The 18,347-nt window shown below is 38.5% G+C and overlaps 1 protein-coding gene across 3 annotated transcripts in view; it reads right to left on the minus strand.

The window, feature by feature from the left end:
* Window positions 1-435: 435 nt before the first annotated feature.
* Window positions 436-18,347, minus strand: part of LOC139120298 (uncharacterized) — a 32,628-nt gene continuing 14,716 nt past the window's right edge. For 2 of the 3 annotated variants that reach the window (XM_070684623.1, XM_070684624.1), the window contains 7 exons: window positions 17,793-17,963; window positions 15,375-15,553; window positions 12,598-12,792; window positions 11,428-11,542; window positions 8,531-8,708; window positions 6,062-6,315; window positions 436-4,156 (listed from right to left, as the gene is read on the minus strand). In XM_070684623.1, coding sequence (XP_070540724.1) covers window positions 3,900-4,156; window positions 6,062-6,315; window positions 8,531-8,708; window positions 11,428-11,542; window positions 12,598-12,792; window positions 15,375-15,553; window positions 17,793-17,963 — 1,349 coding nt within the window. In that variant the 3' untranslated portion in view covers window positions 436-3,899. The remainder of the gene's footprint in view (window positions 4,157-6,061; window positions 6,316-8,530; window positions 8,709-11,427; window positions 11,543-12,597; window positions 12,793-15,374; window positions 15,554-17,792; window positions 17,964-18,347) is intronic. The other variant, XM_070684625.1, reaches the window with a different exon arrangement.

Below are 18,347 nucleotides of genomic sequence, written 5' to 3' on the forward strand. Positions count from 1 at the left end.
GATTCAAAACACGTCCTGATGCTTCAAATATTCATGTTCTTTGCCAACTCTGGTCACATGACGTGTCATGTGATCAGTCACGTGACCTGGAAATACAAAACTTATGTATGAAAAAGTGGAAATTTCATGCTGATTCAGAAAATATATGGTTTATTGGTACTTACTTAATTTTTACTCTAAGCAGTGTTCATGCAATGACCACACCCCAGATTTTATCAATATTTACATAAGGGGCCTGGTATATAGGAATACATTGGCCTTGGTAGTCAAGGGGTTAATGACCTCACAACCTTGAATTCAATTAGTCATGTTTGGAATGTTCTGAAAGTTGATTAGTTGTGTAAGAGAGATAATTTAGAACAGTAATTAGCATGTCAATAAAGTTCTAGATTGTTCTTATATGCCTTTATAAAAGGGACGTGCACAGCTCCCAGTCAGACTTTTGGGATCGTGTCTCTTGTGTGTTACTAAACTCCAGCAGTAGTCATTCTCTAGACTTTTCAAGACCTTCACTGCCAACGCTGGATTTATACTGTGGACTTTGTGCAGCTTCAAGCCTGCAAGCCAAAGGACTGTTCATTCATTCGACAGACTGTTACAACTCTGAGACTGGAGCTTTGCCGTCCCAGCTGAGATAAGTAGTCTGTACACTTTTAAAGCTTGTACTCTATCCCTAACTTAGCAATTAGTTTTATTTTTTGTAATAAATTTTGTTTAAACGTTAACTGCTGAGTTCACCCTTTTGTTCGTTTTCTCTGCACGTAACAGTATGTATGTTTTTAAGGGCCTCTCATTAATCAAATCCCTTACAACAATCACAACGTGGGTCATGTTAAGCTCTACAGCTTTAAACCAACTGTACCTGTTAGTGTCAGATAGATTTGAGAGGAATGTTTGAATGTTTCATATTACTTGTTAACAAAACACGCTCCCCTCTATCAAGATCACAGTCAGTGCTGTCAATTAAAACATTTTCAAAAGCTTTGAACAAATCCCTGCGTCTCGGTAAAAACCATTCTCTTAAAACTACGTCTGAGTAACTTCATCTAAAAAACATATCATCAAAGCGGTCCACTATGTGAAAAATATTTTATTGGTCAAAAATGGTCGTTTTTTTCTGTACTAATACTGAATGAAATGATGTGAATACTGTTAAAACGTCTAGTCAGTTCATGTACCTTGGACAATGCACGGGATATGTATCAAAAAGTGGGGAGTTTGTGAATACAAGAACCTGAATAAAAGTGACCATGACATGAGTCGTTCTCTAACACTACTATCTTCATCAAAAATCATCATATGATTTATGTCTACTTTTTTCATCCAGAAAGCAATTCAGTTTTGACCAAGGCGCAGTATAACAGTCATCAAATTGTAACAAATCAAATCTACAATATAATCTTAATTTGTTCAAAGTACAGTTGACAAAATATGGGAGCGCCTGAACACATCTCAAAAACATGCCTCTTCTGTTAAAAAGCATTCGGCCACTATTCACTGGAAATTCCCCTCTGAGACAGTCATGTGACACAACGGCTCAGTGACTCCACCTGTCACTAGTCATCTGTAATGTTTCAAAACATAAAAATTTTTACGGTGCATGAAGTGAAAACTCCTCAATTCCCTACGGTCCAAGCCCCTCTAAATACATTAAACATGAGACAAGTGCTGTACAAGTATTTCAGTTAGTATTTGTGTAGTTCTCGGCTTGGAAAGTCTTATTTCAGTGCCATTGATAAATCTGTTGAAGGACAAAAAGAAACTGAGTTCTTAAGCTAATAATGGACTCATTGATGGTCATTTCAGTAAAAAATCTCATGGCTTGTGAGTAATAAAACATCTACTGTTAAAAGACAGAATTTTAGCTGGCTGAAATCTGGGCTTTCAAAGGCTGTATTCCTTTTTTTCCCCTTACCCTCATCTTAAAGCTTTAAAGATGACCTGTCTGTTTCTGTTTCATGAGTGAGTGTAACATCTCAGTCTGCACATGCTCAGTTCGTGCAATCTCAAAATGGCATACATCATTTCATAGCATTTTTACTGCGAATTTCACCTTTACCCTCATCGGTGTGATTTTTTTTATTGGTGGAGATTTTCCACACAATGCTGTCATTTTTAAAATCTAGGTCATCTGAAGTCAGTCTTCAATGAATCTTTTACAAATTAAACTATTCAGCAGACAAACTGACAGAGATTGAAAAGTTTGAATAGTGATTTTTTACATTACTGGGCAACTTCACCATCTCATGGAAATATCCTGGTTTTTCAGTCAAACAATAAAGTTTGATGTAGAACCATTTCCAATAATCACCGGGAACCTGAAGAAACTTCAGTGCAAACAACAAGTCAAGCCAATTACGTCACCAGAGAAATGTCTTGCAGTTCCATCAATTCCACCATTTTTTTTTGAGAAATCATTAAAGCTGGCACAACTTCAAGTACGTATAACAGACCATTCTAAACCAATCTACCGATCTACTCTCAAAAAAATACTATAATTTGAAATCAGATCTTTGACAAAATCACTTTTACGACACTGTCAAAAAAACATGAATGAGAGAGTACAAGTAAACACTTGATGGGTTGTTAAGATAACCTCAGTGCTCAATATACATCTGTAAAACCTAAAAATATATTTTTAATTTAGTATTATACTTCTCTATGTTTGGTCCTTACAAATAATTCATTTTTGTTACCTCTTTCACCCTATGATTTGGTTCAACCCCATTGTTTTCAACGGTCTGGTTGATTCTATGTACAGGATCTAAAGGGGTGAAATGGTTTTACAGAAATTGGAGTTGTTATTTACAGTTTATTGAAAGCTGAACTTACAAGGTGAGGGAGTTCATTTGGACAGCAAAGTGCTGCACTTTGCTGATTATGATGTCTGGTTGATTTCAGAGTTGAGCACACTCCTGAAAAGTTGTCCATTCTTGTTCTTACTCATGTTTGAAAAAAAGATGACATTGATCCCCTATCATTGGAAACTCACTGTTCAAGTGGGTTATTTTATATCAAATATTACTGAGGGCTCTCTCACAAGAGCTGTCTTCTTGCTATTTATCAATGCCATCAAAGCAGTAAAGGTGCATGTTCTAACTGACGAATCAGAGGAACAGTAGCCATATCTTATGATATTTTCAGTACTTACTTACAAATTCTAGTGTAACAAGATATATTGGTGTGTTTTAAGTAGTGAGCTACACTGCTTGGACACTGCGCACACTTGTAGGTATGTATTGTTTATCATAAAAATATACTTCTGTCTATTACAGCCCACACTGGCATGCACATTAACATGTTAACAGAAGTGAATATTAAAAATTTACATGTGGCTTTTGAACCAACCTGCACTTCTTGTTACAAAGTAAAGACGTTCTTGAAAATGTCATGGAAAGTTATGGCTAATGCTCCTATTAAACCCTACTCAAGGTCAAGATTGGTCATTGCCAATGTCACGGCAACAGACTGGTAATATTTGATGCCTGGCTTCAACCTTAAGACACTGATTTGAGAGCAGTGGATTCTATAAGCATCTTTCTATCCCTGGTTGGTTAAAAATTCCTGTGGATATCGCCTAGTGCAACAACTACAGGGCCTGCCACATATTCTGAACAATATAGATTTAACACTTTGAAAAATATGCTAGTTGTATGTACGGAACTCAGAATGTGGCTGCTGATACTGATTTTGATCACGAACTTTGACCTTTCCTAGCATTTTACCCATCATGCACTCTTGTCTCAAAGATTTTGTGTGATGTTCACACATGCATTCAACTAATTGACTCAACAACTTCAGTCAGTCAAAACCAAGGTATTCAACATGCCTTGCTTTGACACCTCTGTGGTAGGCTGTACAAACTTGTGCAAGCTTTACGGTGGTGAGGGATGACTGGGCTACACTTCATGGGGCTGGGGGTTCAGACACCCAAGTGGTAACTTCCACCTGTTCCCAGCATGCACCCTTAGCGCCAACCATTCGTCACGCCTGGGTACGTGATACGCCTCTTCGTCCAGGTTACCCTCCATGATGTCGCTGCCGCTTGCCTCGCTGCTGCTGGCCGCTCCGTCAGCTGTTGGGAAGAGTGTGTTTCCCAGAAGGCTATTCCTCCGGGATTCAGTGCCTGCATTGGTGGATGTGCTGTACTCTGAGCCTGTCATGTGAGCAATTCAAAGAATCAAAAAAACACAATCAATCATTGGAGGACACTCCAGGCTTCTACACCATTAGAAATGACAAAATATAAAGTAATCACATGTACCGTACAGATATGGGGCAGCAATTGAACCCTATGATCACATGCAATGCTGACCACAGCGCCCTCAACATTTCTGACCTCAGTGGGTCAACCCTCTGTACCGTTAACATGAACATACTGATTTGATGTTTTGCACCATCACACAGGGAAAGCTAGGTTGGTTGTGTCAAAAAAAAAATACACACAGCAAAGCAAAGTGCCAAACCCTTCACCATTATTACCATCACCAGGGATGTAGAAATCATGCTAGGTCAACCAGCCATGGGAAATGTCCATTTTTTCATTATAATTAAAAGTTAGGCTGGCTTCCTGATACCATTGTAATTCACAGAAACACTAAACCAATCCCTCCCACATTTTACACACAGTCTGAGTTTCATACATGCATGTATGTACATGTGCAAAGCGTCGTATCAAAGTCCCTGCTGTTAAATTTTAAAATCACTTGATTTTATCCAGTGTATTTCTGTTTGTGCTATTATTAGTAGAGTGCAAATTCGGGAACATTCAACAAGTAAATGCAGGGACAGAGGATGGATATGCTCAGGGTTACAAAGGCAAATTGACACCTTTCTAAAGACAGTCAAAATTGACCCTTCTCACATTGCATATTTGTAGCTGTAACCAACGGTATTCTGTTAACACAAGCTTTTTTGACTTGATTAGAGTCCTTAAATAGAGATCTGCAGACCAATGTAAACTTGTACAATCAACATCAGAATTTATTACACCTCACTCATTCAGCGTGCACTGCCATTGGTTAAACATGACTCACGTGACATGTAAAAGAACGTGATGATGCCCTCTGCGAACTTGATGATGCCCTCTGCATTTGATATTACATGGATGACGTCATTTTACTTACTGCGCATCCTTTCTGCGCAAAACAAATTGTCGTTCGCTTGTTGTACTTTGCAGTTGGCAACTTATGGCTGCGAAACGTCATGCAGAGCTGTCACCGGCACAGTTAGACGATATTTTGATGCAAGTAAACAGCAAACGAACGAAAATGGCAACAAGGAATGCAATTTCTGTGTTCAGCGACTATGCAAGCAACAAATTTGGATACGCCACCGAGGAGATTGGCAAACTTTAGCGGCAACCCTAGACTCGGCACTGACAACATTTTACGCTGAGGTCCGGACTCAGAAGGCGAACTGTACTAGAAGAAGTCTTTGTATTTTTGTTTCTTTGCATGTTTGCTTGTTCGGTGTAATAAAATAATGACACATGAGAGCCTGGGCAATATCACGATTTTTTGCCTGCCCTCGGGCTGGTGGTCATGATCGAAATACTGATGATGCCCTCGCCTACGGCTCTGGCATCATCAGTATTTCGATCATGACCACCATTCCTTGGGAAGGCAATAAATCGTGACATTGCCCTCGCTCTGATGTGTTATTATTTAAATATCAAATAATGTGTTACAGCGCTACTATAGAGTAGCTAAATTCATCCTATCAAAGCAGCATATGGAAATTACACATTTAGATATCGATGCATATAGTCATGTGTTTCCATGATATGAACACACTTAGCAAAATAAATTTCATATACGCATTGGGATATTGGTTCAATTCAAAATCTTGGATTGTTTCATTTTTAAGATGGTTTTTCACAAATTGTGGAGGCAGAACTAGAGGATATTTCTTTTATTGCCCTGCTGAGTGGACATTTCCAATGGCTGGCACTTTTGCTAAAACCCACTGAAAATTTGACCGAAATCATGTCCCTTTTTTCATGTGACGTGTGCATTCTACATCCCTGCCGTTGTCACCACCCCTTGATGACCTTACATACCAGTTGGACAGCTCTGACAACACAACCACGACTGAATAGGTTTGAACTCACAACAGTCTTCCTTGAAGTCCCGCCGGGCTTTGCTTCGCCGCTTGGGCTGCTGCTTCAACAGCTGCACGGCGCCCTCCATGTGCTTGAAGACGTCCAGCGCCAGGACGCTCTGCTGCGTCTCCTGACTGAGGCCGCTCATGTCGGAGGAGATCCACTGCCGTACGTAGTTGAAGTCGAGATGAAGTTGGTGGGCTCCGAACAAGCTGAAATGATAATGAGTAGGAGAATGGTACCTCTGAGTAACAATAAATTACTGCTGACATTAATCGACCTGAAGCTGGAACTTTTGATGATTTTTTTGACAATTTTTTTATGTAAACTACAGTTTCTTGTTGTATTCCCCAATTCATGTTCAGATACACAGTATTAAGCTTGTCAAATAAGCCTGTACATGTACAGACTGCATTGTTATTATTGACTTGTGAATTCTGGTCTGGACTAGAATTCACATGTAAACAATAACAGAGCATTTTACATGTACTGACACTGCGTTGACAAGCTAAACAGGTGTTTTGACATGCTTTTGGGAGTAAACCGAGAACTTGCAATGTGATATGCAAAACAAAAATATTGCCAACATCATCAAAAGTTGTGGCTAATGTTAAGGCAGCTTCCCATTTCTCTTTGAAACGATAGACTTTGAGCAAATTCTGACTGTATAATGGTTAACAAAGGACATGTCTACTGCCAGTCTTTTTTTCATGAAAGTTCCCAGAGAGTGCACATCCAGCATCTTACAAGAATTGGCCTTTCAGCTGAAATATCATGGCTGTAAAAGACAGACTATGTTGAACATGGGTGCACAAATCAACTTATATAGAGGGGTTGACTGGAACAAGTATCAAGGTATGCCCAGGGGTACTATAGCCAAGTTTGGTTACCCTACATGCATTGTTCATGGTAAAATTCTATTTTATTGAGTGTTCACTTTTGAACAAGCCTATCATGCAATGAGCATGTCATCATTTGACAAAACGAGTGGTTTCAGGTCAAGGACAACAGTGGATATGCTTGTAGTACACCTTGTTGCACAACAGTACAAACATAATCATTGAACAGGTACTACAATATCCTCTATCTTCTCCCTAAACTCCCATCATACCACACACTTGCACATAGAAATAAAGATGATTCCATTGGTATGAGCATAGAAAATGGCCGGCTGACTCGCAGCGTGTTTGCAAGGTTATATCTGATTGGTCTATTGTCACTATGCACAGCCACTTAGGGAGTCTATTTGTATTGTTTTCATTATATTGGTAAGATTCAGCCACCCAATTGGATAACAGCTTCGAAATCGCTGCGAGTCGGCCCAAAATGGCCAGACTTTTTTTCATGACCTGATTATCAGAATAACAATTAGCAATACATAGACAAATGGGAAATGTATCCTAGTAGACAAAAAGGGCAACATAGAGGCAGTCTATGCTGAAAAAAGGAAAAATAATTAGGATGTCTGAAACATGGAAGGGTTAGGACGGAAGAGTTGGATCATCTTACCAGCTAATTGTCCAAACACTATGTGTCATTGTGCTCTATTGAAAATGCGAAAGCAATTTAACTTACACCGTTTTAAATGGGTATTCCAGTAAGAACAATAATTATTATTTCATTTCTCAAGATATGACTCTCTGAGGTTATTTCGTGATCACAATTAATTCCTAGAAAGGGTAAAGACCGAGTCATGGCGGTCTGTAAATTGAGTACACCTGAGACGGGTATAATGAAATCCATGTCTGGAAAAATAGCTGCGGGGGAGGTACCTGAGAAAACAGCCTGAAAGGAAATGCTGATGTAAGGTGATCTCTCACGAAAGGAGATGGTATGCTGGGTACTCATACATTGCTATAAATCCTTTCTTTCAAAAAAACTTATTAAATTTTTCAATGCTGAACATTTCAACAATAGCTTTTAATGGCTGACATAAGCAAAAGATGGTTCAATACCTTCCTTTCCAGGGATTATGAGATTTATCATCATAGAATGGAATAACAAGAATGAACAGAAAAATTGCAATGAACTGCTATTATTTGTGACTGACAAGTACAAGAATTTCAGCATGAGAGAGCATCAAATAGCTGTGTTCTGCAAGCAAGCATACTAGTCTCAGATTTCAATGCCATTTGACACATTACTAGTATGTTCAGCACTCGAAGACGATGAACAGACTATACACATACCCTCCATTGTTTGATTATAACACCAATAGACAAACAGAATGCAAATATTGAATGGCATGGGTATGCAAGGCAGTAAATAGACACAGGTTTTCACTGTTCAATATAGACAGATTCCCTGTGTCATTCATACTATCATTATATTGGTATTTAATACGGATCTCACCACCTGGTTTACAGAGTGATATTTGAGTAGTACTAAGATGTAGTCTGGAGAGCTTTCATTGACTATGAAACCAACCTGAACTTGATCTTCTCTTTCAGGATGTTATTCATCCACGCTTCCAAGACAGCGACCACAGCCACTGTGACTGCTGATATCTGAGCTGCCGTCTTCAGTTTACTGACTCCCTCGGTGACCGGCTCAAGAATGGTTTCAACGGCAGACTCTACATACGCGTTCGGTTCTGTTGGATAATCTGTAGTGAAATGTAAAACCAACCATAAATTCAGAATGTAATACAGACTTCATGATAGCACACACTTATGAGGAGAGTGACAAGAGGGAGTAATGTCAAAATTTCACACTTATCAAACTTTTACAGATTTTCAATATTGAAGATACAGACAGATGTAAACAAGCAATATCACTAGCTTAAATTATAGTACATTATTATTATTTACACTTCTGCTTCCATTCATTTCCTCTAGGCTAATTTGACATTCCACCTTCTCTAGGTTGTTCCCTTTGATTCAACAAAATTTTACATTTTACCTAACACAGTAGTATATGAGAACGGAGTTGATGCAAGCATATGTATAAAAAGTCATCGTTGATGACCAGTCCCCGCTTGTCCATTTTGTTATAATCTTTGGTGTCTAGGTAGCTGTGCTCTAGGTAGCTGTGGAATGACATTGATGCAACGGGTGCATCAGGCCTGTGACTTGCATGATAAAGTAATCTGAGGAACGTTCAATAAACGACTCATCTCTGCCGGTAATGACCACTCAATGAACTTTTGATTACATCACACATAACGATGCCTTTACTGCCTCCAGTGTCATGATGGCACATACTATACACATGGTTTGGTGGAATTTTTGAAATGGTATGGGATCGGGTATATTGTTGTAATCAGCCATTTCGGATCATATAATGAAACAAATTAATGTGCACAAAAATGCAGCCATAGTATTTTATCTTCGTATCACGTTTGAACAAAATCAGTCCATCGAGGGACAGTGACCTACTGGTATGTTTATGTTTCAAAGACATAAAAAAATCACACCAAAATTTAAATCAAATGGCTGTCTATTGACCATATGGATCATAGCACAAAATTAGTAGACATGCATATGTATGCCATAGTACTTTATCTTTGTACCAAGTCTCAACAACATTGGTTAAAGAATACTTGCATATTATGATTAAGCCTCAAAGACATGAAAAAATCCAAAAATGACCATCTGACAGCGATATTGGAAAAAAATGACAATCTGGCAGCCATATTGGAACATGTCACGAAGTAAATTGACATGTATATGTATGCCATAGTGCTTGATCTTTGTGCCAAGTTTGGACAAAATGGGTGTAATGACCTTTGAATTACGATTCAAAGACATGTACAATTCCAACAAAATGGCAGTTCTGCAGCCATATTGGATCCTATCACAAGCTTAATTGATACATGCATATGTATGCCATAGTGCTTTGCCTTTGTACCAAGTTTGAACCAAATCGGTTCAAGGATGTTTGAGTTATGGTTCAAAGACATGAAAAAATCGCAAAAAAATGGCCGCCTGTCGGCCATATTGGATCATATCACAAAATAAATTGGTGTTCATATGAAGGGCATAATGTTTTGCTTTTGTGCCAAATTTGAACAGAATCGGTTCAAGGATGTCTGAGTTATGGTTCAAAGACATGAAAAATCGCAACAAAATGGCCGCCTCACGCCCATATTGGATCGTATCGTAATATAATTCGACATGCATATGTAGGACATAATATTATGCCTTTGTGTCAAGTTTGAACAGAATCGGTTCAAGAGTCTTTGAGTTATGGTTCAAAGACACGAAAAATCGCAAACAAAATGGCTGCCTCGTGGCCATATTGGATTGTATCACAAAATAATTTGACATGCATATGTAGGCCATAGTGTTATACCTTTGTGGCAAGTTTGAACAGAATCTGTTCAAGGATGTCTGAGTTATGGTCCAAACACATGAAAAATCGCAACAAAATGGCCGCCACGCGCCCATATTGAAACATATCGCGAAATAATTTGACATGGATATGAAAGCCATAGTGTTATGCCTTTGTGCCAAGTTTGAGCAGAATGTGCTCAAGGATGTCTGAGTTATGGTCCAAAGACATGAAAAATCGCAACAAAATGGCCGCCACGCGCCCATATTGAAACATATCGTGAAATAATTTGACATGGATATGAAAGCCATAATGTTATGCCTTTGTGCCAAGTTTGAACAGAATGTGCTCAAGGATGTCTAAGTTATGGTCCAAAGACATGACAAATCGCAATAAAATGGCCGCCTCGCGCCCATATTGGATCGTATCACAAAATAAATCGACGTGCATCTGTAGGTCATAGTGCTATGCCTTTGTGCCAAGTTTGAACAAAATTAGTTGAGCAGTGTCTGAGAAACTGTTGATGACGGACGGACGGACGGACGGACGGACGGACGGACGGACACACGGACGGGACCCAATCTATAAGTCCCCGCCGGACTTCGTCCGCGGGGACTAAAAAGTAGTACTTAAAGCGATGTATGGTTTTCAGAAATCTTACAACAGTGCTTCCATCACTTAGGGTACACCAAAGTACACCAGCATCTCTGTTTCTGTAACAATACTGATGATCATAGCTTCAAGTGATTCAATGTCAGTATTGTAATTGGACTGACTTCCTATTTTACATATAATTCAAAAGAATCAACAGAGTTCTTGATACTTTCTTAGTTCCAATATTACAGGTTAGAGAGTTTCAGGCATGACTATAAATACATTTTAATAAACATCCCACAACCATTTGTTCATGAACATATTTTCTGATAAATAATAGCTACAATGCTTTCAATGGACTCTTATTACTTGCCACAGTAACAAAGAAATATTTATCATTATATCAAATAGTGAATGGTAAAAAAATATATTTACCAGATCTTTGGTAAGGTACTCACCTTGGTTGCTCTTCCGTTTCCAGACTTTGCCAATTGGCATGGCTTGCTGCCAGTATTCAGTGGACATCCTTGTACAGTCCTGACCAAACAACTTGCTTGATGTACTGGATAAATTCTGCATAGACAAATGATGACAATGTCTTCAGTTTTCTGACTCATAAGCTACTCATTCACGGCAAATTTGCATGCTGACATCCATAAACGGTAAAAGGAGGCATGGCTGCAATTATTCATTTCTGAAATGTCAGTGGCAATACAGTTGTAGCAGTTCACACACATCCATACACAAGCAAAGGGGACATGTCAGTAAATACAGATTTGTTGTACTGCCAAAAAAGAGGCTACTACAGGTATAGGGGGCCTTAGTCCCTTTATACATGCAAACACCAAGAATTAGTTAGCTATAGCATGGTTCTATACATCTTCTTGCCCATTATGCCAACTTCTACATGTACTGTACATGTGAGTATGTGTAACTATCACAATTTTTGAAATGTCTCGTATCACTGCATGGATCCATTGGATGGCTAAGTTTGTCAACAACTGATGTTTTTGTTGATGAAAATATTTACAAATGAATGGACATTTCCATGTTGAATAGAGGAAACAAACGATAAGGTACACAACAAGCTATAAACAGACAACAACATTTGACAGAAATGGTCTCTAGTTTAAAGAGGCAATCTCTATATGTTTTTACTGGTTTTGGTATTTACGTTACTCATGTATACATTCATATCATTCTGCCAACTGAATTATGAGTAGACCGTCATCAGAATGCCTAAATGTCAAAGCCTGCTCACTGTGCAAAATGATGAAATTCCCAGCATATACTAGAAATTACATCACTGACGCATTTTCTGTCACATATGCAAGCACTGACAGAATGGAAATTTATTATAACTGCTGATAGCAACAATTGGGCATGGCTTGCTAGTAAAATTAATGACTACAATAATGTCAATAAGTATTGAATTTGTTTTTGTCACCGAGAGTACAATAGCATGCTCGAATATGAACTGAGCAATACTTTTAAAAGTACATCTATTAATATTGCATGCCTTGCCCACTTCTGATACACAAAGTATGCAAATTCAAGCTGCAACTCCAAAAATGGTCACAGTTCAAAAATAAATAAAGTCCAGCTATAAGAACAAACACACCACCTACATGTAACTTGGAAGTGACTGCGTTGAGTTGATGCCACAGCTGGTTAAGTCGGTTGTTGAGTTGAATGTCATGGCTGCCGCTTGTCGTGGAGCCAGTGGCTATGACCCCACTGGGGGCAGCAGTTGTGCTGACGTCAGACGTGGTACACAGCGGCTGTGCTAACTTTAGGACACGCAGCGCTGTGTCTGTAAGTGTCTGTTCATAAACAATAAATAAACACAGTGAGTGTGTACGTAAATAAATAAATAAATAAATAAATAAATAAATAAATAAATGGTTTTAAACTACTGTCTGCTGCTGAGTGAATTGGTGGGCTAGATACTTCACCTTTGCAGCTAACAGGAAAACATGGGAAGAGATAGAATTTCGCTACCCCGGGAATTCAGGGATAATGTGCTTTTCAGAGCTGTTTTTCGATTATGTTCCAGAAGCATTTAATTCTGGACTTGGGAATCATCCAGTACAGCGTTGATGTCTGCAAGAACTTTGATCACTTTCAATAGCATGGTTGAAACCATGGCAGGATCAAGCTCAATACAAAACATCATACAAAGAATCATGGAGGACACAGTGGCAGTCAAGTACAGCTACCGTACCTTTGTAGACAGAAAGGTAATTGAGCTGCAGACAAACGTATCTCTGGCAAAAGGGTACATACAGTAAACCCCTGCGGCTATTACCCTCAACACAAGAAATCAAATACGCCTTCAGCTTGTAAACAACACAGGTACCTGTACATGTGAGTGTTACTGTGCTTGGTTTTAAAAACCTACCAAATATTGCCACTTGTACACGTATTTCTTCCCTACAATCCTCACCTGTATTAACTACGTGTACTGTCTCACTCATTAATATGCAAACATGGTAGTCAGACACAAAGCATCGATATTATGAAATTCTCCCGAACATAATGTTCATCCTCTTCTAGCTATATACAAATGAACGGCTGTTTCCACACAAGACACCTTCAACGTGTTATCAAGTCAATTAAAATCACTGTGTGTTGAGGTACACACTGATATTGCAGCGTACTTATTGGAATTTGATGGCTGGCATATCATACGTGTATCAAATAGAAGTTAATAGGTAGTGTGAATCACCAGTGGAATTTGTACCATGTTTTATGCTTTTATGGTAAAATGTGCCTCAGGGACAGATATTCAGACTTCGTGATATTTTCCGATCTACCGCTCATGTGGCCTCATTCTGAAGTTCTAGGAGAAAATAAAATTTTCATCATCTTATTTTTGTGAAAACACAGAATTTATTTTCCCCATTGAGTTAACAAAGGGGTGGTGGCCATTTTGAATTTAAATTCTGTATTTAAATTTGATGTAGTTTGTTTTTCCGGTACCAGAATTATCATATCACCGTGATCCTTGATTTTTATACTTTGATTGTGAAAGAGAATGGTTGAAAGTTTCCTCAAGGAAAGTTTGAGCAAAACTTTAAATCTTTTGCCATTGATGTCCACACATGTACTTCTGTAAACGAAATCCAACAAAACAGATACAAACTGTGACCGCTTTGGGGAACAAGACAACAAATCAATATTAACTAATCATCTAATCATCCTAGCACTTCAGTAGATCACAACCTACTAAGGACTTTCATCCTCAATGAGATATGTGATAAATGCACTTGTGTTGGATCAAATAATAATTACAGACATTGTGTACGTTCACTTGGTAATTTCCCCCTAGTTATCTTTACTTGTTCAATCAATGCTCTGGTATTTTCAACTGCAAAGTACCTTAATGAGAGTGTATAATCACTCTGATTGTCTGCATCATTGGTCAGATTGTACAATTCAGAGTTACTGGTTTTTTTGTGGTGGAATGAAATTGAGTCTAGGTGTAAATGTCTGAATGCTACAATGAATTGAATTGAAGCCTGGGAGAATTCAGTTGTTACTCTGGATTATTAGTCCTTGTTTGTTCTTCTTATTTTCTAGTAATGTGAGACATTTTGATTTACTTTGAATCAAAAGTTGGGCTAACTGTGACATTTAGCCAAAAGACACTATATTTTGAATATACAGGTTGACTTTCTTGTGCTGTTCTTCCAGATTGCCATTATTAAAGGTATACAGTTACCTGTTCCAATTTTGCCACTGTTACCTTGGAAAGAGGAAATCTGACTGATTACAGAATGGCCGCTTTTTAAAAACAGCGCCCTCACACTGGAAGTTTGAATACCAAGGAACGCCCCTTTGATTATACATGGGCATATTACAGGTGACTGTATACCTTTAAATAGACTAAGCTTGGAATGTCCTACATTGTGTTTGAGAAGTGGAGCTCAAATACGGGTACTATTTTATGAAGACTCAAAAGAATAAATGCGGCCTGTGCTACTGCTATGTTGGACAAGAGACAGACTATTTTGGTTCTAGTTTGACACAGAAAAATTTAATAATGTTGCAGACATGTTTTAATAATGTTGTGGACATGTTATGTTATATGCGGCCCTAGTCCCACTTGATGAACATGCAGTATAGCCTCCATTTTCAACTCATGGTGATGAGACATCAAGCAGGATTGTCCATGGGCCCCTTTGTTTTGGATAAGTCCATCCATATGTTAATAGTGACACAAAATAATTTATTTGTATAATAAAACAATATGCAAATTATGTAATTCACCCCATGTAAAAAATACACTGAGCCCTTTCACATATAATGAAGTATTTGTGAAACATACAATGTCGCAAACTGCTTAGTCAGACCATCCTGCCGAGAGATGACAGTGAACTTGATCTGAGTGAGTGACGCTCACCTTGAGGTCACTTTGTGTGATTAGCAGAAATGCACCGATAGACCATGATGACAAAAACTGCAAAGTCTTGGTGTGGGACCACTTGAGGGCACTGTTCAGAGTTGTCAGTAGCCTGGCTAGCGCTGGTATCGTCACGGTCACCACTGCGTTCCTTGGGTAGATAGGCAAGCCGTTCTTTCCTGTAATGAAAGGAAAGGAAGCCATCAGTCTCACATGCTTTCTAAAATATAGTTCGGGTCTGATTTACAGTCTATGAAGCGTGATTGCAAGTCACATTTTGCAGAAATCAGATCTGTTCACAGAAATCCAATTCTTGATCTATATATATAAAACCTTTCAAACAGAGGTAGAGTGTATCCTTGTCTGTGGAATTCATATGCTTCTAGCTTATGACAGTGACATACCAGAGCCATGTACCATAAAATCCCTACTAATTTGATCACTTTATTATCAAACACTCTATTTTTTTCTCATAATGTAATTTTATTTTACCCTTATCAGTTTGACCATGGATGGAAATTGGGACTTTCTCAGTCTCTAATAATTCGACCAACCAATCATGACAAGCTGTTTTGAACATTTTATTTTCGATAAAATACACAGAACAATACAATGTACAGCACACAATGTCTACATTGAGACTTCAGGAAAGCCATCTTTATACCGTATGTGTCAATCATCCAAGATGATAAGCATATAACTTATGAACTGTCAAAAAAGTTGAAATCCCTAATAATTCAACCACTAAAATTATTTTGGCTTTGTTACTTTCCTAGTACCGGTAGTTCAACTACTTAAAATCGTAATTATTTTTTCTGGTCGAATTGATAGGGTTTTTATGGTACTCTAGGAGACACTGATAATCTAGACGATAGTGCGATATCCATGTTTAATACCTGGCATAACCTGGCATAGATATCTATTAATATTAAGCCAGTGATGACATGAATGAAGGGAACACGCTAGGCAATAATTGTAAGATGATTACATTGTTCTACATTCCAGGACATTGTCTTGTATGCATACTCATTTATATGGGGAACTGGACGTGAAAGCGGTTGGAACAAGGCTTATATATGTCAGAGTAATACAGTTCGGCACTACGGTATGCTCTCTCACCCTTTTTTCCAAGTGTAATGGACCATTCCATGTGCAAAGTGGGCTAATACCAAATACATGTAGGAGGGATGCATGGGTCACTAACATCAACAAATGACGAGTTCATGCTAAACTGCATTACAATGCGACATAATCCGAAGGCGGAGAAAAAAAAAATTGTTCATCGGTAAGATTATTTCAAACTTTGGTAGGTACATAATTTTTTCTTTTTTTCCCCTTTGTTTTATACAGTTCATTTGCAAAATGCCTTTTGTACTGAACTTTTTTCCTTCATATTATCCATGTACCGAAAAGATTTGAACGTGTAGCTATTCTTTAATCTACTTTGCTTTCTTACAAAGAACATGTAGCATACATAAGGTTTTTGCATACATGTTTTTTTGACAGTGTTTAATATGAGCAGTATTGCATGTGTAAAAATGTGAGGATTAAAACACATAAAATTGTGAAACGGACAAAGTCTGGATTATTGGTCGTTGAACAGATATTTTTTTCTCTAGCCTTACTTTTGATACTCTAAAACTAGAAGTTTGCTGTCATTGGCTGTACTGGGCCCCATATTCTCTACAGGCGCATGGGATTACACCAAAGAAAGAATACTTAGGAGATAATGCAGCTACCCCTGCATCATTGCATCAGCTGTGATTCCACAATGCTACGATCACTGAGAAAGCGAGCTGCCCCCTCCACTGGGAAACAATTTAGAACGATGACGACTGCAAATTGAATCAACTGGCTGATGCCGTGGAGTCTAGACTGATCCCCAAGGCTGTGCTCCCCACTTTTACAAACACAGACATCGGATCACTCGGCAACTAATTGTTTATCTCATCGGTGCAGACAAACAGGAGAAGAAACACAGGTGAAACGGCAAGGTACGATTATCTAATAAAACTTGCTGATGAGCATTAGCACAAGCTGTGTATCATTTTTCATTAGAGCACTAAAGGTAGACCTGTTATGAGTACAGTGGCAGGAAAAATTGGAAAGCATGATGCATGTGAGACAGTAGTCAGGTTACAAGGCAGACGCTTGGTCACTCAACTGTTGTTCTTTCTATATAAATCTACCTTCGACAAAGGAGGGATACTTTTACTAAAATTCAGGGATAAAACAGTGAACTTTTGATAGCACCACTCTGTATAATCTTTCAAACTACGCCAAGGCTAGGGTACTGTGTGCTTGGAAAATCCAAAAGTACACAAATGTCTATATAACATAGACATTTACTTCTGCCAGCAAAAATGCCAGCAAATTCTTTCTTTGTGAGAGTGCACGGGTGATGTACGGTATGCTAACCTCTTGACGGAGATCTGAGCACAGGTGTCTGCTCAGCTGACATCAGCAAACTGACCAATGGATGGAACGCTTCCTGGAACAGCATGGCGGTCTTGGTGCGGTGTTCTCCGGCACCCATACTCAGTGGTAGACACTTGTCAATCACCGATGAGGATAATGCGTCGCAGAAACCTAAAGCAAACCAAAGACAGAAACGCTCATTATTTTCCAGGATGAAAGGCAGTAATACAAACCGTGTAATAAAATTATGGAGCGGCTTATATTTTCACTTTCTGCATTACGGGTGCATTGACTAAAGCAAATATGCACCATAACACCCAACGAAATCTTAGTAGTACCATTGTAGGTAAAGTTGTAAGGTACATGTATGGGGTTAATAAGGTTAATACAACTTATTGGCATGCCCTACAGTAGGTCTCATACATAGTAAACAGAAGTGGTTTCAATTTGGTGGTTCTTACTATACTGGTAAAATCCTAAGGCATGGATATAATATGGCAATCTAAAGTTCATGGGCATGCCCTATAGTAGGTAAGACTGTAAGATACAGACTCT

Source organism: Ptychodera flava, chromosome 20 (assembly GCF_041260155.1).
Source record: "Ptychodera flava strain L36383 chromosome 20, AS_Pfla_20210202, whole genome shotgun sequence".
Classification (NCBI taxonomy): domain Eukaryota; kingdom Metazoa; phylum Hemichordata; class Enteropneusta; family Ptychoderidae; genus Ptychodera; species Ptychodera flava.